Genomic DNA, 22,437 nt, shown 5'->3' with positions numbered 1-22,437 from the left:
GGAGCTAGAGACAGAGACACCCAGGGAGAAGGCCATGTCATGACAGAGGCAGGGATCGGAGGGACGTGGCCACAAGCCAGGAGACATCAAGGGGTGCCAGCAGGCACCAGAAGCTGGGAGCATCATGTGCAAGGCAGGAATCTTCCCCAGAGCCTTCAGAGGGAGCAGGGCTCTGCTGCCCCCTTGTTTTTTGCACGTCGGGCCTCTAGAGCTGTGAGATAATGCATTTCGGCTGGTTTAAGCCACCCAGTTCGTGGTAATTCGTTACAGCAGCTTTGACAAACTCTTATGGACCAGGAGTGAAGAGAAATGATTTTCCATGGGCCCAACCTCGCGCATCTCTTTGCTTATGTTCAGAGTACAGGATCATTTCGTGCCCTGAGCACAGGCTTACATCCAGCCTCGCATGGAATTGTTCTCCAGCCGTTTTTCCCGTGGCCCACCGCGGGATGTTGCGGGGGCAGACCTGCTCTCAGAGCACTGGGAGAATCTACAGAGGTCCACGCATGGGCTCCGAAAGCAAGTCGACAGATCCCTTCCCCTCCCGACAAAATCTGAGCCAGGCTGCACGAAGTAGGGAGAATCCAGAGAGAAGGACTCGCGTCCCCCCACTTACTCCACCAGTATCTGCCGGATTTCCGTATGAATCGGGCACCATGCAAGATGCCAGGGGTGACGGTGGCGATGATGGAGTCTGCTAACAGTTTATCAAGAGCTTTTTACATGCCAGACACTGTTCTAGGCACTTTACATGGTGTTAACTCCTATATTGCTCACAGTGACCCTAGGAGTTAATTCTATTATTACTCTACTATTATGTGGATTGTTTTGGTTTTTTGTTATTTTATTTTATTTTATTTTATTTTATTTTATTTTATTTTATTTTATTTCTTTAGAGAGCGAGCCACAGTGAGCAGAGGAGGGGCAGAGAGAGAGAGAGAGACTCTGGGAGAGGGAGAGAAAGAATATTTAGCAGGCTTCACGCTCAGCACAGAGTCTGACATGGTCAGGGCTTGATCTCAAGACTCTGAGATCATGACCTGAACCAAAATCAAGAGTCAGAGAGTCAGATGCTTAACTGATTGAGCCATCCAGGCGCCCCTGTTTGTTTTTTTTTTTTTTTTTCTTTTTTTTTTTCTTTTGATGAGGAGGCTGAGGCAGGAAATCAAAGCACTTGCCCAGGGGTGTAGAGCTTGTGAGTGGTGAGGCCGGGAGGGGGTGGAGAAAGCTATTGTTTTTCCTAACAAGATTTGCAGAACTGTTGGGCCAGGAACTTGATAAATTAAAGCCTTAAAAATAAAGGGAAAGGGACTGAAGGAGGTGGAGGCCTGTGTCTAGACACGTGGTTAGAGTAATTCCATGGAGGAAGCGGGGAGAGGAGTAGGGCTACAGTAACCAGAGGGCAACTGGGATACTAGAAAGGGTCATGAACTGCAGTGAATGTGTACTCCTTGATTAGAATGATCTGGAAGGGAGGGAGATAGGGATTCCGGAGGATGGGGGGGGGGGGGCAGTGCTCTGGAATCCCTATCTCCCTCCTTTCCAGATCATTCTAATCAAGGAGTACACATCCACTACAATTCATGGAGCTGGGGGATGCTGGCTTTTCAGGGACGTTTCCTCATCCCAGCAGGAAAGAAATATGGCACCGCGACGTCAGGCTTATACATTGTGGTGGAAAGGTCTGATGGCTTCTCTCACTCATTTGTTCTATGGGCACGTGGAGGGGACGGAGGTGCAGGGAGGTGGGGGTAACTGCCCAGGTGTCACAGCCCCTATGGGAACCAGGTGCTATTCTCCTGAACTCCAGCTTTCTCTCGGGTCTCTCTCAGCCCTGAGTACCATTACCTTCCAAGAAAGAGGGTGGGGAACAGGTGAGCCCCTAAGGTCCTTTTCGTCCAGATATTCTGTGATAAAATTGAAGGTGTTGCTAAACAGAAATTTCCAGAGGACATTAGCCCAGAAACTCCAATCTCATCCTGTGACGGATTTGCAGCACACACGCATTTACTAAGCAAATCTAATTCTATTGCTGACCAGCGAGAAAGAGAAATAATTTAAACAGCTCAACTCAATTGCACCCACATTTGGCTCCAAGGGCTTCTGCTGCCTCAGCTGGTCCGGGCTGGGGGATGTGGGGGTGTGGGCGGCTCTGGGCTCCCAGGCGCACTCTTCTACTCCCCTGTGCGTCCGGACTTGAGCCAAAGTCCGTATTTCCTATAGTGTGGCCACCTTGAGGGAGCTGGCTGTGTTGGGTCTATGGGACAGGGAGTGTGGGATCCAGCGGATTTGGACTCTGCAATCATCGCCTTTCAACCTTGTTTTAGAATGCCTCAGCTCTGGGGCACCTGGGTGGCTCAGTCGGTTGAGCGTCCAACTTCGGCTCAGGTCACCATCTCACGGTCGGCGAGTTCGAGCCCCGTGTCGGGCTCTGTGCTGACAGCTCGGAGCCTGGAGCCTGCTTTGGATTCTGTGTCTCCCTCTTTCTCTCTCCTCCCCCGCTCTTCTTCTCTCTATGCCCTTGGTACCTTCCCTCCCCTGTCCCTGAATTTGTTCTCCTGCTCACTGCCTTCTGGAAAGTTGGGGTTCCCATAGAGCAACTTGGGGGCCTCTGGCTGCAGGTCTGGGTTGCTCTGTGTGCACCGTCCCAAAGACTTCCTCACAGGGGCAGGAAGGGGCCTCTCTTGGCCAAATGCCCCTCCTTCAGCACACATACTAGTTGTTTTAATTTGTTATCGAAGGAGTAGGCAGGCTCCTCCATAGTTTTAAACTTGACTCTGTATCTTTGGCAGGTAACAAACCACAGGTGCTCAATAAATGTTTGTTGAAAGCCAAAACAGAAGGTAAGGGAAAATGGATGCATGTGAGTGGGGTAAAAAGACTGCTAGATCTGGGAAGGTCTTCAAATAGCAGGGTGGCTTCGGAGGAGGCAGATTTTGTTCACGACCATATCTGCAGGGTCTATGACTGTGCCTGGGCATAGAAGGGGCTTGATCCGGGTACTGAATGAATGGGCTCAGTGTAGCCTTTTTGTTGCACGGATGGGGAAACAGAGACTCGGTCTCCTACGCCGCGCCCCTGAAGGAAAGGACTTTGCCTTTTCAGTCCTTTTCCCCGTGGCTGAGCACAGACCCCGGCTCACTGCAGTGGCTCGATAAATATTTGTGGAGTAACAGGAGAAGTAAATGTCAGGGCGTATGGAGGCAGATGGGATGCACAGGGAGCCAGGTCCCTTGGCTCGAACAAAGCACCGGCAGGTGGAGGGAGTGGGTTTATCATCAGCCAGAAGCGATAAGGCGGGGGAAGGAGCCTGGAGCCTGCAAATACAAGTCCTGACAGGGGCCTGGGGACAGTGACAGGGTCTTCCTTTACTTATAAAGTGATGTTCTTCCAGTCCAGTGGTTCTTACCCGGCTGCACCTTAGAACTACCTGGAGAGCTCCCTAACCTTCTGATTAATCTGGTCTAGGACGGGGCCCAGGCAGGCCCCTTTCAAAAATAAGTTCCTCCGGGGGATTCTCATAGGCAGCGAGGGTTGAGAACACGGAGACCATCTTGAAACAGTAACAAGGCACGGGAGAAGGACAGCTAAGGGTGGAAAGGGTGCTCGGGGTCAAGTACTGGGAAGCAGAAGAGGAAGGGGTGAGGACCCACCCAGCCACGGCTCCCAGGGGAGGGGAGAAGGCCAAGGGCGGGAAACTAGTGGGACTGGTGGGCTTAGAACTGGGAGGGGCAGAGGCAGGGGCCGCTGGGCTCGCAGATCAGGTGGGATGGGGTGAACCAGAGGGATGAGATTCAGCGGGAGCTAGGATTTCAGGGGAGAGACGAGCCAACAGGGGGACATGGAGGGACAGCCGCTGGCAGCTGGTCCAGGGGAAGCCGAGGAGGCAGCCTCGGAAGGCGGTTAAATGGGGCTCGGAGCTAAGACCTCGAGACTCACTGGGAGGAAGTGGGGAGCAGCCCCACAAGGGATGTCAGGGCGTGGCGCAATGGGACTCGGCGGAAGAAGAACTCCGAGACACCGAGGGGGCCGTTCGGTCACACGGAGGCACACGGAAATCCACACGCGCAGGCACGAGCGTGCACGTGGCCACGCGCGAGCACACAAACGCTCCCCGCCCCCCCCCCCCCACCCCGTGCACACGCGCCCGCGGCACACGCGGAGGCCCTGGCTTTCCGGGCGAGAGAGGCGACCGCCGAGCCGAACCGCAGCCCGGCCCGGGAGGGCCCCTCCCCGCCGCGCCCCTACAAAGGCTTGCGCAACAGGCAGCGGTTCTGGCGGGCGCCCGCCGCGCTCTGCCCCAGCCCAGCCGGGCCGGCTCACTGGCGGGAGCGGGAGGAGCGCCGGGGAGGAGGGAGCGGCGAGGGGTGTGTCCCCGCGGTGTGCGGGCTCGGGAGGGGCGGGGCGGGGCGAGCGCGGGGGCGGGGCCGCGGCGCGTATAAAGTCGCTCTCCGCTCGGGCATAAACAAACCTAGCCCGGCTCGCCGCTCGGACCCCGGAGCGCACGCACAGCCTCACCGCTCTCCTCCGCGCCCGCTGGCCGCCGCGCCTCCAGCCGAGCTCCGGCCTCTCTTGCCTTCCTCCCTGTACCTTGGGTAAGCCCGACACCCTCTTCCTGCGGGGGCAGGGAGGCGTCGATCGCCCACGGGTGCCGCCGCAGCCCCTGGACCGCCCTTTGTGGCCCCCGAGCGGCAAGTGCGTGGCGACCCTGCGGCGCGGGGCGCAAGGAAGGGCTTTGGGCGCGGCCGCCGCTGAGTGGAGGGGTCGGTTAGCGAAGAGGAGGAAAAGAGATCCCCGCCCACCTTTCCCCAGCCGGGAAAGTGGGATCCTGAGGGTCGGGGACGGCTGGAGAGCCGGCCGGGGAACACCTTGATCGCGCTTCCCAAAGGCACCCCGGAGTCACGGCTGGCGTCGCAGGCCTGAGGGCGCGCTGGGAAGGGGGAGCCGGAGGAGGGCCTGGGAGAGTGCGTGCGTGTGTGTGTGTGTGTGCGCGCGCGCGCGCGTGTGTGTGTGTGTTGGGGCGGGGTGTGTCCTCGGAGTGGGGTGTCTGGGGAAGGAGGGCTTGAGCGCGCGTGTGTAGAAAGGAGGCTGGTAGGGACCGCTCGAGCTGAGGCTGGAAAAGGGGCCGTGGGTGTGTCAGGTTTCCAGACTGCGCCCCGAACCGATTTGCATCCGAGGGGCGGGGGCCGATTCCGCCTCGAAGCCAGGGTGGGGTGTGTGCGCGTGTGATGGGAGGGGGAGGGTCCGAGTGTATCTCGACGCGTGCCGTACGCGCGGGAGCCCGGGTCCGCCAGCGCCGCTGGGCCGGGTGCGCACCCCGAGGTGGCCCGGGGTTGGCGCTGTGGCTGCGCGGGAGAGGTGGCCTGCTCCAGAGGGGTCGTGTGGGCAAGTGGCGGCCCAGCGCTGGCCGGGGCCGCGGGTGGCGTCATTTTCGCCTCCGCCCACCTCCCCCGCTCGCCTGGTCTCCCGGCCTCCGGGACCCGCCTCTCCGGCCCTCCTCGGGGAAGAGCAGCTGGAGTTGCTCCGACGTTCCCAGGAGATCCGCGGTCCCTGATCCAGCCTGGGACCGGGAGGGCAGGGTGTGACGAGCGAGGTGGGCCGGGGGTGGGTGGGGTGGGGTGGGGGGGCGACAAACGAGCCGCCACCTCCGTCGCTTTAGTGACTGAAGCCCGGATTTAGTGGATCCTTTCCTTACCCGCCCCCGTCGCCCCCCCCCCCCCCCCCCCCCGGAATTTTCCCGTCTGTCGCCTCTGCTGTCAGATGTCCCTGTGGGTCAGCGGCAGCACCCGTCCTGTGGCTGGGAAGAGGGAGGTGCCTGGCAGCCAGTGGGTGGGGGAGGGCCCAGGCTCAGCCCTTCCTCACAGATGTCCTGGCCACTTGGATTTGTCCGCTTCCTTTAAGTTCCTGGGGAAAGATTTGAAGACTCCAAGAGAAGTTCAGCCCGTGGCCACACTGGACAGCTTTATTCTCTTCCTCGCGTCCATCGGCCACACTTACTGTTCTCAAATGAGCAAGATAGCTAAATACAGACCTGTGTTCCCGCTGTGAAAATGCAGTGTCCCCGCAAACCCGCCAGCCGTGCCTCCTGTACCGAATTTCGGCGTCGGTACCAGCTTTCGCTAACGTGAACTGAAGTAAGCAAGGTACAGAGAGAGCACATCCCAGCACCTGTTTGCAAGGGGTTCACCCATTGCGGGGACAAGTGCAGGGAAAGGGCGGGAAGTGCTGATGTGGCACCTGGCACGGGGGGGGGGGGGGGGGGGGGGGGGGGGTTGGGGGGTGACGAAGAGGTGGAGGTGATCCCGAAGTGGAGGGGGAACTGCCAGAGGGACCCTGCCTGGTGTAAGGAGTCAAACCTATAAAATGCTCTCACCTGTGACTTCTTAGTTTGTGGGACTTTGTCCCCCACAAGAGGCTGAGAAGGAAGGCTTTGCCTCCCTCGCCCTGCAACCTGATACCTGGGCACTGAGAGGGGTTCAAATCCATGCACTGAATGAATTGAGTGGCTCCTTCCCTCTGCCCATTCCCCTCTAGTATCCTGGGTGGGGTCCCAAGCAGGCAATTGACCTTTGGGGTGGCCGTGTTCGATTTGGCTTTGCAGAGAGACCTTGGAGCACTGTTTGGGGGTCTTCTCTCCCCCAGAGGGAGATCTCCAGGCGCGACATGCAAATTCAGGATTACTAACTGTCGGTCTGCTAATTTGGAATGGAATGAAAAACCCACACAAGTTCCTCATCCAACTTCTGCCCGTTTTACAGATGGAAACTGAGGCCCAGAGATAGGGTATGGCTTGTCAAGGCTTAGCCAGAGCTGGAACTTCACCTTCCAGACCCCTCTGGTTGGGACTGAAGGTGGTGAAAGGGGTTCTTGGTCTTGATGTTTGCCCCTCTGCCGTGAGGGGGGAGGAAATCAATAGGATCCTCACTGAGTTTTCTGGCGAGGAAACTTTCCGGGCGGAACGTGGTCATCCTTTATTTATTTAGTGTAAATCAGATTGTTCTGGAGAGCTTAGCAGAATCAGACTAGTGAGCAAGGGCTCCCGCTGGATTCTGGCTGCCCCCTCCAGGTTGGACCTTAGATCTGAACAGAGCTGGGGCTCCTCCCCGCCTCACCAGGCTCACGAACTTCCTGGCCTGAGCTTGCCTTGGCGTGGGATGGGGAAGAAAGATGACATTGTGTTTTCCTGGTGGCCAAAGCTGCACTTCTTTCTTGGGACCTAACTCTGGAGAATCCCATCCAAGGCGTGACTCAAAGTGGCTGTGCCTCGGGGAAAGGAAGCCAGGATGATGACTCAGCATCTAAGACTCTGGTGGGGAGGAGGCCTGACTCAGGCTGGGAGGGGGTAGAGGGGCAGGGCTCGCCCTCTCTCTCTCTCTCTCTCTCTCTCTCTCCCTTTCCCTCCTAGCCCTCCGCTGCATCCCTGCTTTCCCTTTCGTCCCTGGGAGAGTTCTGCTGAGCTGTATTGGTTCCACTGAGTAGATCAGAGAAATGAGGCTCAGAGAGTTTAAGGACTTGTTTGCGGCCACCTGGCTGAAAGTGGGAGAGGCAGGCTTTGGACCAGAGAGCCAGACTCCCAAGCGTCTGTTCTTTTTCACGACAGCATGTTGGGGTGACCGGGAAAAGCTGGAATGAAAAGGTCCAGAGATGCAGACAGGAGCTCCCTGCCTCAGTTTCCCTCTCCGGTAATGTGGGAATGACAGAAAACGTCTAGTGGAGACCTGTAAATGTTAATTGAGTTAATCCACATACACAACTGAGAGGAGTGCCGGGCACGTGGGAACACCATGTAGGTGTTTGCTGTCGATGATATCCACAAATTACATTTCTCAAGGCATTTCCTTGGCAATCCGTGTCCGGGACTTTTGTCCCAAGCTTACCCATGCCAGTGAACGTGCCTGCACGTGCTGAACTCATGTTTTGCTTCTTGAAGCTCTTCCAAAAAAAACAAAAACAAAAACAAAAACTAAGCTTCTGCAGACTGCATAAAAATGTGGTGAGAACCTTGTCTGAAATGCAGATTTCCAGGCCCTGCGAGTTTGGGAGGGGCCAGGAATCTGCACCGTTTCAAAGTTCCCTGCGCTGGATTGGAGGGAGGGCGTAATGAAGGCAGCCAGGGTTGAGGACGTCTGCTCCAGAGCGATGGGCGAGAGGGAAAGGAAAGGAGAGGCCACGTGTCCCCTGCTCCTGTGTTACCAGACCGGGGGGCTCCGTAAACAGCCCTTGCCTGGCTAAGGTGCCTTGTGGCTTCAGTGTTCTCACCTCATTCAGTTGAAAGATGGGAGACATTCTTGCCATTTCTCAGGTCAGAAAACTGAGGGTTGGGCAGGCTTCCTGGATTTGTTTCATGCTGCCCTTCCTACCTCCCTGATCTCAGTCCGGGCCCAGGCCTGCCTGTCTACTTGTTCTTTCTGTTTCCATTTGGAGACCAGAGATGGATGGAAGGCAGCGTCTGCTGCAGAGCTGGAGGTGAGTTTCCCGATACTCTCTTGGCCTCCTCCCACACCAACCCCGGGCTTATTGGAGGTGGGTGCGCGGAGGGACTGGGGCACTTTGGGTGCGTGTGGAAGCCCAGTTCTCCAGGGTGGGTGTTGTGAGAGATGAGGGAAATCTGGGGGGGTCTGATTTGGCATTACAGAAAGGAACAGATTACAAATTCAGGTCCATGAAGGGACCTTTCTGTGAGCCAATCTTTGCCTTGCCATCTTACATTTACTAAAGACCTGCCTGCCCCCTACCTGCCGGGGCTCTGCCTCTAGCTTTTCCAGTCTAACAGGGTGTTCTTCCAACTGAGCCATAGGAGATGAGGCTCATTAGCCGTCTGGGGGGCCTTGAATGGCCTGCTCAGGAGTTCATCTTTTGTTTTATAGTTTTTCTCTCTTAAGTCTGTGGCAACCTCAGTATACGTGGGGATGTTTACACCTGTGTTCAGCTCTGCTTGAAGAGATGGATGGGGGCCCGGACTCCATCCTGCTCCCCATCTAATCCTAGCTTTACTCCCTTGGCTTTGAGAAGATTCTGAGCAGCTCTCTGGGCACCACCCCATGTGTGTTTGAGCAGCCATCTTAAGAGGTACTCAATTCTGCGGACTCCCAGCTGGGAACCCTGGCTTCCTCTCCTCTCTCTTTCTAAGCATGGAACTTGCCTCCTTTTCTCTAGAACGCCCTCCCTGGCTTTCCCCTCCAGGCAGGCTGGCATGCTGGGGTGGTGCCCTCCTTGGGTCATTCTGGGCTGAGTCTGCTTACCTTTTTCTTGCAGACTTAGTAGGCACTTAATGTTGATCAGAAGAAGCCCTCCATTTCTTAAGGAAATAACTTGGGCCGTCTTGGTGTAGGAAAGATTGGAAGGCCATCCAGAGTGTAGAAGCAGCGAGACCATTTTGGGGAAGGAGCCTGTCTGTGTGGCCATCATGCCATCTCTGGAACAAAGGGTTTTGTAGGAGGAATCTACATCCTTGCCCTGTGCTGGCATTGGTTCCGTTGGTGTGCGTTCGACAAATTATCTCACGGACCATCCGGTGCAGCTTGTCCCTCAGATTTGCAGAAGAATCCTTGAATCCTACCAGTGTCCTCCTTTGGACTTGCCATTGTTCTGCTTGTCCCCGCAGACGGTCTTCTCTCTACCAAGCAAATTTATCGGGCTGCCAAAATTCTACTGAGAACCTTCAGGATGATCCCCGGGGGTGTTGCAGAGAGGGGGTGGGTACAGCTGGATTGCGAACCCCTCCCTCTTCCTACTCTATGTCCTGGACCCTCTGGCTAGTTCTGTGCTCTGGTTGAACCCAGAGAGGGGGTCCCACTTCAGCTCTGGCCCCGGTACCTGCGGAGTGAGTGCAGCAGAGGTTTGCCTTGTTTGGGGAGATTCCTTTTTTGTTTTTTTTGTTTTGGTTTTGGTTTTGGTTTTGGTTTTGTTTTTGTTTTTGTTTTTGTTTTTGTTTTGGTATCAAATGATTCCTTGAATGCCTGCTGAGTTTCGGGCTCCATGCGGAGCAGGAAGGGGCCCTCCAGGAATTCCTAGTCTGGCTCTCTCCTCCGCATGGCATTTGAGCCCTTTTATTGACTTTGAGAACCCTGTTCTCGACTTCTGTTCCCCTAAACTGGAGAGCTCTCTTGAGGGTTCAGGAAGTCCATCCGTGTTGCTTACTAGGTTGATTATATAAGAAGAGCATGGAGAGTTAAGGCCACCAACTTCTTCACCCTCCCCAGGGCCTTGGGTTTCAAAAGGTCCAGAAAATCTCAAGAGGACCTGTGAACTGCCTTGTAGGTTGATATCAAAACCTCTCTGGCAAGAAAGAACCGTATGCCCAGTAAGGCAGCGGTTTCCCAGGCATACCCCAAGGCTGCTTTCCTTGAGGTTAATGCAGGCATGAGTCTGTTCTCTGGAACCTTCGGGAATTGCAGTATTCGGGGAAGATGCTGTGCCTAACAGCAGCAGCACACATTGATTTCCACCCCCCCGCCCCCCCTTTTAAATTCTGTCCTATGAAGAGCCCAGTGTGCCGGAAAGAACACCACTTTCATGTGGCTTTGAAACCAGGCGTGTTATGGAGGGGACAAAATCTGGGCCAGTTGCTGACATTCCGAATCGATGCAAGCTTGCGAACACTCCCCCCTGGTCGGCCTCTTTCTCTGCTTCACAACAGGCCTCCGGGAGCCTGCTGTCTGCCCGCCCCTGCCCCCCACACTTGCACCCACGTGGAAAGAGTGGGTGCCGGCCTTTAGGAAGTCACGCAGGCCTTTGCTTTGGAGCCTCAGGCTACCCCTCTGTAAGCTGGGGTGACAATATCCACCTTCTGCCAGGGACCTCCATGAGCAACAAATAGAACAGTGGAGCGAACACTGTTTCAAAGTATCGGAATGGCCGAATCAGCAAGGCTCCTGGGGGAGAGCTAAAACGGAAGGCTTTCTGGGGGTCGTGAGGGAGAGTAGGAAGGTCTAGGGCACGGACTCGTCCAGAGCCCGGGCCACTCATTGGGGCTCGCTGTGGGACTGTGCAGGTGGAGGAGAAGCTCGTGACTCCCTCGGCCGATCCACATAAGAAAAGCCTCCCGGTTCATCCTTAGGACGTCCTGCCTGGACAAAGGGTGGGTGCACAGTATTCCTGCGTATTTAGGCCAAGTTGACTTCAAGGTCAACTTTCCCCTTTAACCTATGCTGGCTTGTTGCTTGGTGACTTGGGGCACATTTCTGAACCTCCCCGTGCCTCAGTTTCCCCATCTGTCAAATGGTGAGCATGATGGTGCTATGGGTCCCGTGAAGTTCAGAGGAAGTATGGACTTTGGCCTCCAGTAAACGCCATAGATGTCATTCTTGGTGTGTCCGTGTGGGGTTTCTCTGTGGCCTCCCTGTGGCCGCCCTGGCTGGGCTGGGTGCATCCTGGAGGTCCCGGAACACATCATGGATGTTTCAATGCCGGACACCCCCTCTGCCCCATCTTGCGGGAGTTCTGGGGGCCCAGGAGAACCTGCTCAATACTGTGTGTGCAGATGGCTCCCTCTGGGCAGAGAATCAGAGCTGGAGGAGAATCGGAGCTGGAGGGGGGGGGGGGCCAGGTCTTTCAGACAGGGAGAGGTCTGAGGCTAGGAGGACAGGGACTTCCAGGTTCCCCGGGCGGATCCAGACAGGACCGTTTTGTCTCTGTGTAGCACAGGTTCCCACCTGGGTTCCCCTCTCGGACCACATGATGTGTGTAGAGTGCGTCCTGTGTATTTTGCAGGTGGGGAAGCCGAGGGCCCCAGAAAGGAATGGATGGATGACTTGGCCAAAGTCACAAGGCCATAGAGAGGCGGGTTTCTGTGCCCTGACTCCTAAGCCAGTGCTCCCGCTGCCCCGTCAAGGCTTTCGAGAGTCACGGGCTCTGTGTGTCCCTTCACTGCCCCCGTGACTGGTTAACAATTCTCTCGAGGCCTCACATTGCCTGACATGGCCTCTGTCCACTGCCCTCCCAGGCCCCCCGGGGTCATGTTCTTCCCTCCTCTGGGCCAATGCCAGTCTTGGCTTCCCTCGGAGCCCACGAGGTCCAACTAATTGCTGACTGTCTTCTGGGTCTATCGAACCGGAAAGGTATTCGCCCAGCTTTCCTTGGGCTGTCGTTACTCATTGACGGACGTTGCTGACGGAGGGGAGACGTCTGTGGTGGTGCATTGGGTCTGATCGCTGGAAACCCACGTGGCACTTGCTGCACTTCCGTGGGGCCCCCCTCCCTGCTGGGCCTGCTCGGGGCCTGACGGGCGAAGAACACACAGGCTGGGACCTCCCAGATGTCCGCGGGTCTCCGTGGCGACCGGGAAAAGTAAATGCACTGATGAATTAAGCAGCTACCCCCTTGTCCGTGGTGTCAGTTACGCGCGGTCAGCCGAGGTCCAGAAGCAGATGATCTTCCCTCTGACAAACGGTTGGAAGGCCAGCAGTAGCCTAACGCTATGTCACCGCACCTGTGTCACCCCCCCCCCCCCCGCCCCCGCTCCATCTCTTCCTGGAGGCCTTTTACCACCTTCTGTCATCATAAGAGCAAGGGCAGACGCAGCTCAGTAAGATATTTTGAGAAAGAGTTAGTGCTCACATAGCTTTTGTCCCAGTATATTGTTACAGTTGCTCTATTTTATTACTATTGTTAATTTCTTACCGTGCCCAGTTTGTACATTGCACCGTATCATAGATGTGTGTCTGTAGGAGCAAAAGGGGTGTAGAGGGTTCGGTACTATCGTGGTGCCAGGCGTCCCCTGGGCGGGGGAGGGGAGATCTTGGAACATACCCCCCATTGGGGAAGGGGGGCCGCTATGCTATGTGCCAGATTCTACGTGCCGTTATTTAACTTAAGCCACCCTGCTACTTTCTGGGAGCCGGAATTGTACCCATTTCACAGACGAGCAAACTGAGGCTACGAGGCCAGAGAACTTGGTGGGGACTGCAGAGCTAGTACATGATGATTCTGCCCCCAGCTCCTGGTGACCTTTCACTTGTCTCTGGGGGGGTTTCCTCCTCCCTTCTGGGGAGAGCGGGTGGGAAAGGAGGAAGCGGTTCAGTGAACGGGGCTGGCAGCGGGTGCTGTGGCCTGGAGCCCCGTTGTTGGCCCTGAGTGGGGGAGGTGTTTAGCAGAAGGAGACGTGTCCTGGCCTAATTCCCTGTCCTGAGGGTTGGCTGTCTGTGCTTCTTGGAGACAGGGATGGCGGTACCACACATCCATCGTCATGCAAGGTGGGGCTGGAGGACTGGAGGCCGGACTGCTGGGCTCCCACCCACTGTGTCCCGGGTGTCCGTGCCCTGTCCCCCCGTCTGCCAAAGGACCGCCTTGGCCCTTTCCAATCTGACGCTCTGTTTAGGGGCTTTCCAGGCGGTGATGGAGACCGGCAGGGCCTGGCGTCCAGCCCTCGGCCTCAAGCCCGGGGAGGACCCTGCAAAACCAAGCGGGACCTCGGGGAGCCCGAGGGGAGTGACCCCTGAGTGTGGGCTCCCGGTGGCTCCTGGCAGGGGGAGGCGGGTGGGGGGGCACCGGCCAGAGCACTCCAAACCAGGCCACCTCCTCCCGACCCCCACCCGTCCCTCCCTCCTGGCGAAGAACATCTCGATCACCTGCAAAGCAGCATGTGCTGGAACTGCTCTCCTGAATGAGCCGTGTGGTCTGGATGCTGTGGGTTTGAACCCTGAGAAGAAACGGTTTTAGGAAGAAGGTGGTAGAGAGGTAATTGTGGGCATCAGAGGCTTCTGCCTCCCCGCCACCCCGCCTGCCACTGGCTTTGTGCCGTTTTAGGACAGTCCCTCGACCCCTGGGGCTTTGGCCTCCCCCTTGGTAAAGCGAAGGTGGCGACAGTGGTGGCCGTTGGGGGGGACCCTGTGACTCTAGGAGAGCGTAGCCTCGTGGAGGGACAGGGCAGCCGTGCCTGGGCCTAGGCGGGGAGCAGGACCGCGAGCTCGGTGGGGCAGGGCTGGGTCTGTTTGTTCACGACCGTGTCCCCAACTTGTCACACAATAGGGCCTCGTCAGGGGAACTGTTACAGGTACGGTCACACTTTGCTCAGTGCTGGGCACACAAGAACCTACAGGAAGCAACCTCTGAATGCGTCACTGTTTCAAACTGTGCTTCCTGGAGCTCAGATGGTGTTTGAGGGTGGGCATGGGGGGCATGGGGCGGTGGAGGCCCGCGGTGGGCTGGGGGAGGACAGGGGGGCGGCTGGGGGGCGTCAGGCCCTTTCCCTGGCTTTATCCAAAGCGCACGTCAGCTTTTCTGTTGTTGTTGCTCTTTGCTAGATCTCTTTTTCCATATTGAGCTTCCTTATACAATTTCTTCTAGACAAACGGGTTCTGGAAGAAAAGTGGGAAAAGTTTTTTGGGCTCAGGCAAAGGAGAATTGGGTGAAGGCTGGCCCTGGACTGGCCCAAGTCAGCAGAATTGGGCTGAAAGCAGTCAGCTGTCTCTCTGCCCCTGGTAGGCTGAGCCTGGCACGAGTGGTGTTAGAAGCTTCCTCTGCTTTATCCAGTCTCCCTGCAGATTTCAGAGTCCCAGGGCACTTATGGATGTTCCTTGGTCTAGACCAGGGTGTCTCAGCCTCAGTGCTATTGACAGGCGGGGCCGGATAATCGGGCTGCAGGGGCCGTCCTGTGCACTGGAGAATGATCGGTAGAGGACCTGGCCCGTCCCCATAAGATTCCAGTACCATCTCCCCGTCGTGACCATCGAAAATGTCTCTGGACGTTGCTAAATGCCCCCCGGGGGACAGAACTGCCCATTTTTCTCACGAAACACCGCGATAGTTCTTAGTGGCCCCACCTGAGCCTCCCCACGGCCCCCAAGGGCTCTCAAGAGCAGTAATTATCAAACACTCGATATTTAAGAGACGGGCCGGTTTTCGACCTGCTGCCTCACATGGGCTGGGAAGCTGAGTTGCGGGAAGGAGGAGGAGGTGTGGGGTAAAAGAGGTTTCACCAGGAGCACGGTTCGGAACCCGTGCAGGCTGGGATCAAACTCTCTTCTGTTCTGGGAGAGAATGAGGGAGCCGGTGGAGGCTGAGATGCCGATGTGATCGCAGCATCTGGAAGCCAAGAACCGACCAGGCTGGACGGAACTATGGCATATGCTCGAGGCCGTATAAATGGAGGCTTGTTTAAAGTCACTTCACCCTTGCGGTTCAGCGATGATTTAAGAGTGAATTTAAATGCAGACATTACCGTTAAGCTGCATAAAACCTGTTCGTGTATTCCGCGGGGGAGTTGTGGTCCAACTTTGGGAACGAGATCGGTTAGGCTCCCTGTCCTGGGAGCCCACAGGTGGGGGGCTGCTCTGCCTGAAGGAGCCCCTCACACTCTCAGCGTGACAGGCCGGCGTTGCCAGAGCCCTGGGCTTCTGGAAGGCTCCTTAGGCTGTGTAGGCGAGGTGTCCCACGGGCCAGGGTCTCGGGACCATGAACGCGCTGAATTAGCAAGGCCGACAGACCTCTGCTTTTCATGCCTCCTGCCTCCGAGCTGGCAGCTGTCCAGGAATGCTCACAAATATAAAACCGACTTTGTTTTCAGAATGTTCTGGAGCATAGACTCCAAAGGCTGCATAAAAGCATTCTTGTGGGGCTGGTTATCTACTGGGGAAAATCGTGCTGGGGCCCCAGACCAGAGCATCCCAGGGGATCCGCCCACGGAATGCCATGTGTTGGCACGGGGGGTGGGTGCAGGGTGGCCCCGGTGCTGTTGACAGCTGACCTCTGAGAGGTGCTTCACAATGAGACTCTCCGTGGGTTCTAGGAGCCGGGGGTCCAGAGGATTTAATAGGCGTGCGCTCTCTCTCTGGCCCTTACACCTCTGGGGTGTGGGGCACCTGGGGGGCCAGGGCCCCACCCTGGAAAGTGGCAACGTGAGGGCTTCGGTCAGGCTGGTTTCCACCAGCTTTCCCGATTCTGGAGGTCTGGGCTGTGACCTGGGGGCCCTCCGACTGCCCTCCGTCACTTATACCTTCTCCCACCTCCCCCCGCCTCTGCCCGCAGCACCTGAACACATTCTGGCTTCTTTGTGCCTCGCCCTGGTGTTGGGGGCACCTCGTTCTTCTAGTCTGATTACGGAGCTCCAAGAGTAAATGCTTATACTGCCCGCTTCCAGGTTAAGTTCCCAGAAGTAGGCTCGGTACGTGTCACCACCCAAAGTTGGCTCCCCAGGGAGTCCATTGTGGTGGCTTTCCACCACGCAGGACTCTGCCCCTGCCCCTGCCTAGCTCTGCGGAGGTCACCTGCCCATGTTAGAGCCAGGCAGGGACCTTCCCCGGCCCACCCTTCCTGCCCCCCTGCCCCCACCCTTCCTTCCATCCTGTTGCCCCCACCCCTGCTCCCCATCCCTGCTCTCACCCCCTCCCCCTGCCCCCTCACCCCCCCTGCTCCCCATCCTGCTTCTCCCATCCCTGTTCTCACCCTTCAACCCCCTCACCCCTGCCCTTCCCCCTGCCCCTACCACCGCTGCTCCCCATCCCTGTTCTCCCCCTCCCCTTCCCCCTCACCCCACCCCTATTCCCCCACCCCTGCCCCCACCCTTCCCTCCATCCTTTTCCTCCCACCCCTGCTCCCCATCCCTGCTCTCATCCCCTCCCCCTGCCCCCTCACCCCACCCCTGCTCACCCATCCTGCTTCCTGCATCCCTGTCGTCACCCTTCATCCCCCTCACCCCTGCCTCTCACCCTGCTCCCACCACCCCTGCTCCCCATCCCTGCTCTCACCCCTCCCTCTCCCCCCACACCTGCTCTCCCACCCCTGTCCTATTCTGCTCTCCTTTCCCCCCACCCCTGCTCCTCATCCTTACTCTCATCCCCTCTCCCTCCCCCTCCCCCCCACCCCACACCTGTTCTCCAATCCCCACTCTCACCTTCCATCCCCTCACCTTCTGCCTCCCCACCCTACAGTCCCACCCCCTCTTGCCCACCGCCTGCTACCTTGAAAGTGCTCCCCCCGCCCCAGAATGCCCCTGAATGTTCAGTCCCATCAGACCCCTTGAGCTGGAGGTATTCCCCGGCCTGGCCCTGTCCTCGCCAGCACGAAGCAGAGAGCCCCGCACACAGGTGGGCGTGGTGATGTCTGTCTGGCCACCCCCTCTTTGGGGCTATTCTGAGGATGGAGGGGGATGAAGCTCAGGCCGAGCTTGCAAACGGGGAGCCTCCTGGGACTTTCTCTCTTTTCGGCCGTCAACCTGGGGCTGCCTGACTTCGGGATCGGTGAGGGGTGCCCCCTAAAATGCGGCACCTGGTTGTTTATTTTTGCTTTTGTTGCCCTGGCCTGAAGCGGCACCCCCCAGATATCGCTTAGACCGACGTCAAAGAGCTGACTGCTCACACCTTCTGAAACGGCATAGGCCACACGGTCGATGATGTTGTAATAACTGTGTAGGGTGACCAGGCCTGTCGTGATCCTTTGCTAATGTACCCAGTTGCTCTGTTGTCTACCTGAAATGAATGTCAATTACCATAAGAAGAAGAAAAAAAGGCCGTGAGGAATGCCCTGGGTGTGGGGGTTGGGCGGGGGGACTGCACGTGAAGACCCGGCTTTGAATGGCAGTCCGTCCATTTTGTCAGAAAGGTAGTTGCGTCCGTGGGCCTTGGTTTCCTGCTCCAGGAAATCCGAATCTGTGGCCCAGGAGGCGAGAGGGGCATGGGCCATTGGGTTTGGGGCCTTGGGACTGTGATGGGCGTGCAGGAGGTAAGGGCTGCAGAACGGGGTTCATTCCCCGGCCTCGGATTTGCTTCCTTCCGGGAAACATCTCAGCAGGAAGTGCTGACCCCACGCCCTTTGTTCCTTTGCAGGCAGGTGACAGCAGGAACATGTCTCGGGAGCTGCAGGATGTGGACCTCGCCGAGGTGAAGCCTTTGGTGGAGAAAGGGGAGGTGAGTGGAGGCGCTCCTGGCTACCTCCCCTGACACGCACACCCATTCGTATACTCAGAATACAAACACACACGCGTGTGCGCAGGGGCCCACGTGCGTATGCACTTACACGTGTCCAAGAACGCAAAAGCCCAGATCTACCTTGTCCTTTTGGTCAACCCTTTCGCGTCGAGGAGGCCTCCCTGTTGGAGACGGAGGCCCTTGCCGTCCAGCGTGGACTGGAAAAGCCTTTACGTTTGCACAGTTGACGCTGTACTTTAAACTACATTCACATCCTTGTCCTTACGGAGCTGTGTAGCTGCCTGTGATGGTACATCTTTTTATTTTCTTCTATTTTTAAAAATGATTTTTTTTTAACGTATGTTCATTTTTGAGAGAGAGGGAGACAGAGTGCAAGGGGGGAGGGACAAAGAGAGAGGGAGACACAGGCTCGGAAGCGGGCTCCAGGCTCCGAGCTGTCGGCACAGGGCCCGACGCAGGACTCGAACTCACGGACCGCGAGATCACGACCTGGGCCGAAGCCGGACGCTTAACCGACGGAGCCACCCAGGCGCCCTGCAGCCACTCAGCTTTACAGTAACACTATGAAAGCAGCCATAGACGATATGTGAACAAATGGGCTTGTTGTGTTCGAATAAAACTTTATTTACACAAATAGGGAGAGGGCCGTAATCTGCTGATCCGTACTGTGTACTGTCCCTGCTCCAAATTCATTTCCTTTTCCACTTGAGTCTATGACAGAGTCTTAAAAAAACCACCCAACCGATGGTAGGGAATGCAAATACACATCGATATGTTCTTACTTCTCCCTTTTAAAAAGTCACGTGAAACAGCGTGTAGCGCATTTGCGTTAGTCACTTAACGGGCTACCTTGGAGACCTTTCCAACGTCAGTCCACAGAACCCTTTTCCCTTCCCGTTTCACAGCATCCCACCAGCTTTATTTGACCAGTGCCTTGTCTCGACGTGTGGGTCTTTCCAACCCTTTGCTGTCACCAGCAGCGCTGATGGGTGTTTGCAACACTTGGACCTTGGATGTAGGTCGTTTATATGTGTGCAGCTACAACTCTAGGATAAGTTCTCAGACTTATCAGTGGAATCTGTGGGTCCAAGGGTAAATGCATTTTTAAACACAGTATTTCTGTTTTTCAGGCAGCCTAGTGGTGTCCTTGGAAAACTTTATTTTCATAACAAACACCTAAGAGGTTATCAACTGTGGGTTACCTGTCTATCTCTAAGCGAATATTTGCCTTTTCTTTCAAGGTTTCGATGGGGGTAAATCTTCCAACTCCTTAGACTGACTCAGCAAAGCGTCTTTTGTTTTTAATTTTTTTTAATGTTTATTTATTTTTGAGAGAGAGAGAGAGAGAGAGAGAGTGAGGAAGGAAGGGGCAGAGAGAGAGGGAGACACAGAATCCGAAGCAGTCTCCGGGCTCTCAATGCTCAGCACAGAGCCCGATGCAGGGCTCGAACCCATGAACCGTGAGATCATGATCTGAGTTGAAGTCAGCTTAACCGACTGAGCCACCCAGGCTCCCCTCAGCCAAGTGTTTTCAGTTAGAATTGTTTTGGGAGGTTCTTCCTGATGGCTGTCCTCAATCTGGACGGCTGCTCTGTTGACCCTCTGAAGACTGGGGTTACACAGAATGGCTTTTCTCCTCCCTCCTACCAACACACACACGTACATAGAGTGGACGTCGGCCACCTTTGCTTCTGCCTGAAGTTACCAGCCTCCCTGGTGCTCTTTACCCGGCCCAGGGTGTGTGAAGCTATTTTAAGCCCCGACAGTCTGTTCTTCAAACCCCACTGTCCCGAGGGGTCTCCATGCGTATTTCCTTCCCCTCTTTTGCATTTCTCTCTGCTGGGTTGTCTTCTTTCCTGGTGCTCGGTGATGGGGTCTGGCTGGGGCTTAGTTTTCAGAGGATCCGTCTCTGGGCCAGAAGGAAAACTTGCCGGCCACGTCTCTTGGAGACGTTGGCCACGTGTCGCTCCACTTTCTCCTCGGAGTCACGTTTTTCACTGATCCCCAGGGGACACGGACAGCCATGGAAGAAATTTAAGGACAGTGACAGGGTCAGGTTTGAGTTTAAAAGTGTAACGTGGTTGGAGACAGGGAGACTAGTTCATAGGAAATGGCATTCCTGTATCTCTCAGGCTTGGGGCCGGCTTAGACCTTCGCGTCTTTTTTCACCAAGGCTGTAGTCAGCAAGGAATCTGGGTAATGTGTCTCCTTTTCTGCCGGACTGCTATTCTTTGAGATGAAAAGAGAAGTGTCTCTTTGTAAGAAATTGGAGAGGCCCCACAGAGGAGGGAGGGTGGAAACAGACTCAGGGCTCGGACAGGCCCGTGTGTTCCAACATTGTTTTTGTCCCCTCCCTGGCGACTGACAAAACTGACCATCTCTCTTGTCTCTCCACAGACCATCACCGGCCTTCTGCAAGAGTTTGATGTTCAGGCAAGTAGAGGGAGTGGTCTCCCGTCCCCCTTCCCTGCTCTGCCTTTTCTGTTTCCTTCTTCTTTCCATTGGTTGAAGAGCGTTGTTCGGCCACGGGGGGCAGGGGAGGGGAGGAAGTTGCGTCAGCTGGTTCTCCACAGTCAGCTCCTTCTCCCCGGAAAGAAGCTGGTTTGAGTTCTGGCCCAGGAAGCAAGAGCCCGTCCCCCCCTCCGTGAAGGCCGGAAGGAGAGGCTGAGGTGTGGGACCTGTGCGGGAGGGAAATGGGGAGCAGTTGGGTGGGCTTGGGACCACGTGGGAAGCCGAGCAAAGGCTTGATGTTCTTGGCTCTGCTTGGGAAAGTGAACCCAGCCTTCTCTGTGGTTTACTGGCTCCATCGGCTCTCAGGGTTGGCGCAGGCACTGGGGGTGTGTCTGGAGTTTTGTCCAAGAACAAGTTTTCGGGAGAGGAGGCTGGCTGGTCTTGGCAGAGGGGAGGGTCAGAACCCCAGGAACTGTAAGCCCTAGACTCATTATCTCAAGGCTGGCATGGGTCCCACGCTGTGGGGGACCCTGATGGGATGTGTCCTGGTCAGTGTTGGGTCAATAACACACCCTAAGTCTATTTTTTTTCCAATTTTGTGTGTGTGTGTGTGTGTGTGTGTGTGTGTGTGTGTGTGTTGAAATAGACATAACATTCAACACCATGACCATTTTTAAGTGTTTCGTGGCATTAAGGACATTTATAATGTTGGGCATCCATTGCCACCGTCCGTCTCCAGAACTCTTTCCACCTTGCAAAACTGGAAGCCTGCCCCCATCAAACACTAATTCCCCACCGAATCCTCCTCCCAGCCCCTGGCCACCGCCGTTGCATTAAGTGATGTCATACAATGTTTGTCTTTTTGTGATTCGCTTATTTCACTTCACGTAACCGCTTCAAGGTTCATCCGTGCTGTAGCACGTGTCCGATTTCGCTGCCGTTTCAAGGCTCTATAACATTCCATTCGGTTTATCGGTTCGTCTGTCAGTGGGCACTGGCTGCCTCCACCTTTTGGCTATGGTGCATAATGCTGGTATGAACGTGGGGTACACATACCTGCTCCGGAACAGATTTGCTTTCAGTTCTCTTGGGTACACGCTCCGAAGTGGAATTATTCGATCATGCGATTATCGTAGCTATTTCAAAGCTTGGGCATTGATTCGGAGAAACCTGGAAAGCATAGTTTATGTGTTTCCTCTGAAGATAATTCCTTATATTTCTGTCCCCCTTGGTAGTTTGCAAAGCGCTGTTAGGTGCTCCGATCCCAAGGCACAGGTGGTTGGTAGAGCAGAGAACGGGACCTCTGGCCCCACCTGCCGGCCCAGGCCCACCCTCTAGCCTTGAAGGCGATGGTGTCCAGGCAATGGTTTCCCAGGAGGGGGCGGGCGAGGGTGCCGCGCCCTCCTGACATCAGCAAAGGGGTGACCGAGAAGGGAAGCCTCAGTGAGGGGCTGGGAGAGACAGGATAAGGTCTACCCACATGGTCCACCAGGCTGGGCCGGGCCCGCTCATTTAATCCCAGAGCTGTCCTGTGAGGTGGGAGCTTTTTTCTGATTGCCCATTCCTTTGTTCCTTTAACAAATGCCTGTTTTGTGCCTGGCATTGTCTTAGGCGCTGGGGACACAGTGGGGAGCGTGACAGGCGGCGATCCTTGTTTTCAGGAACTTAAATTCCAAACTAATCGCTCAGCACTATTGAGCCCTGAATATATGCTGGGCGTCATTCCGAGTGCGTTGTGTGTTTTGCTCCTGGGGCAACTCATAACGATTCCTGTCTCCATTTTGCAGAAGGAGAACCCGAAGCACAGAGAGGTTAAGTAACTTGCCTGCAGTCTCAGGGGCAGAAAGGAAGAGGGCTGGGGTTTGATCTCAACCAGTGTGTTTCCAGAGTGCACGTTTAAAACCACGGCTTCTGACTCCCCAGAAGCGGGGGAAAGTAAACACGCCAATGCCAATGCCAATGCCAGTTACTGTAGGGGTTTTGAGGACAATAGCTCATGCTGTGGTCTTGGGTTGAGGGGGTCAGGGAAGGCTGTTGGAGGAGGTGACGTTGAACCTGAGACTGATAATGATACCTGGAGCCAGTCGCGTGACCAGGAGAAGATTAGGGACCGATCATCCCA

General features: G+C 56.0%; 1 protein-coding gene across 3 annotated transcripts in view; it reads left to right on the top strand.

The window, feature by feature from the left end:
• The first annotated feature begins 4,453 nt into the window (after positions 1 to 4,453).
• The window catches only part of NDRG1 (N-myc downstream regulated 1), a 55,167-nt gene continuing 37,183 nt past the window's right edge, over positions 4,454 to 22,437 (top strand). Inside the window, exons 1-3 of one of the 3 annotated variants that reach the window (XM_078441494.2) lie at positions 4,454 to 4,595; positions 17,763 to 17,843; positions 20,262 to 20,297. In XM_078441494.2, the coding sequence (XP_078297620.1) occupies positions 17,781 to 17,843; positions 20,262 to 20,297 (99 nt within the window). In that variant the 5' untranslated portion in view covers positions 4,454 to 4,595; positions 17,763 to 17,780. Of the gene's footprint in view, positions 4,596 to 5,958; positions 6,144 to 17,762; positions 17,844 to 20,261; positions 20,298 to 20,426; positions 20,534 to 22,437 lie in introns of those variants that run through there. The other 2 variants (XM_078441495.2, XM_078441496.2) reach the window with 2 other exon arrangements.

The sequence above is a fragment of the Panthera onca genome, chromosome F2, assembly GCF_046562875.1.
Source record: "Panthera onca isolate mPanOnc1 chromosome F2, mPanOnc1 haplotype 2, whole genome shotgun sequence".
Taxonomy (NCBI): Eukaryota; Metazoa; Chordata; class Mammalia; order Carnivora; family Felidae; genus Panthera; species Panthera onca.
This window is presented reverse-complemented; position numbering and strand designations above follow the sequence as displayed.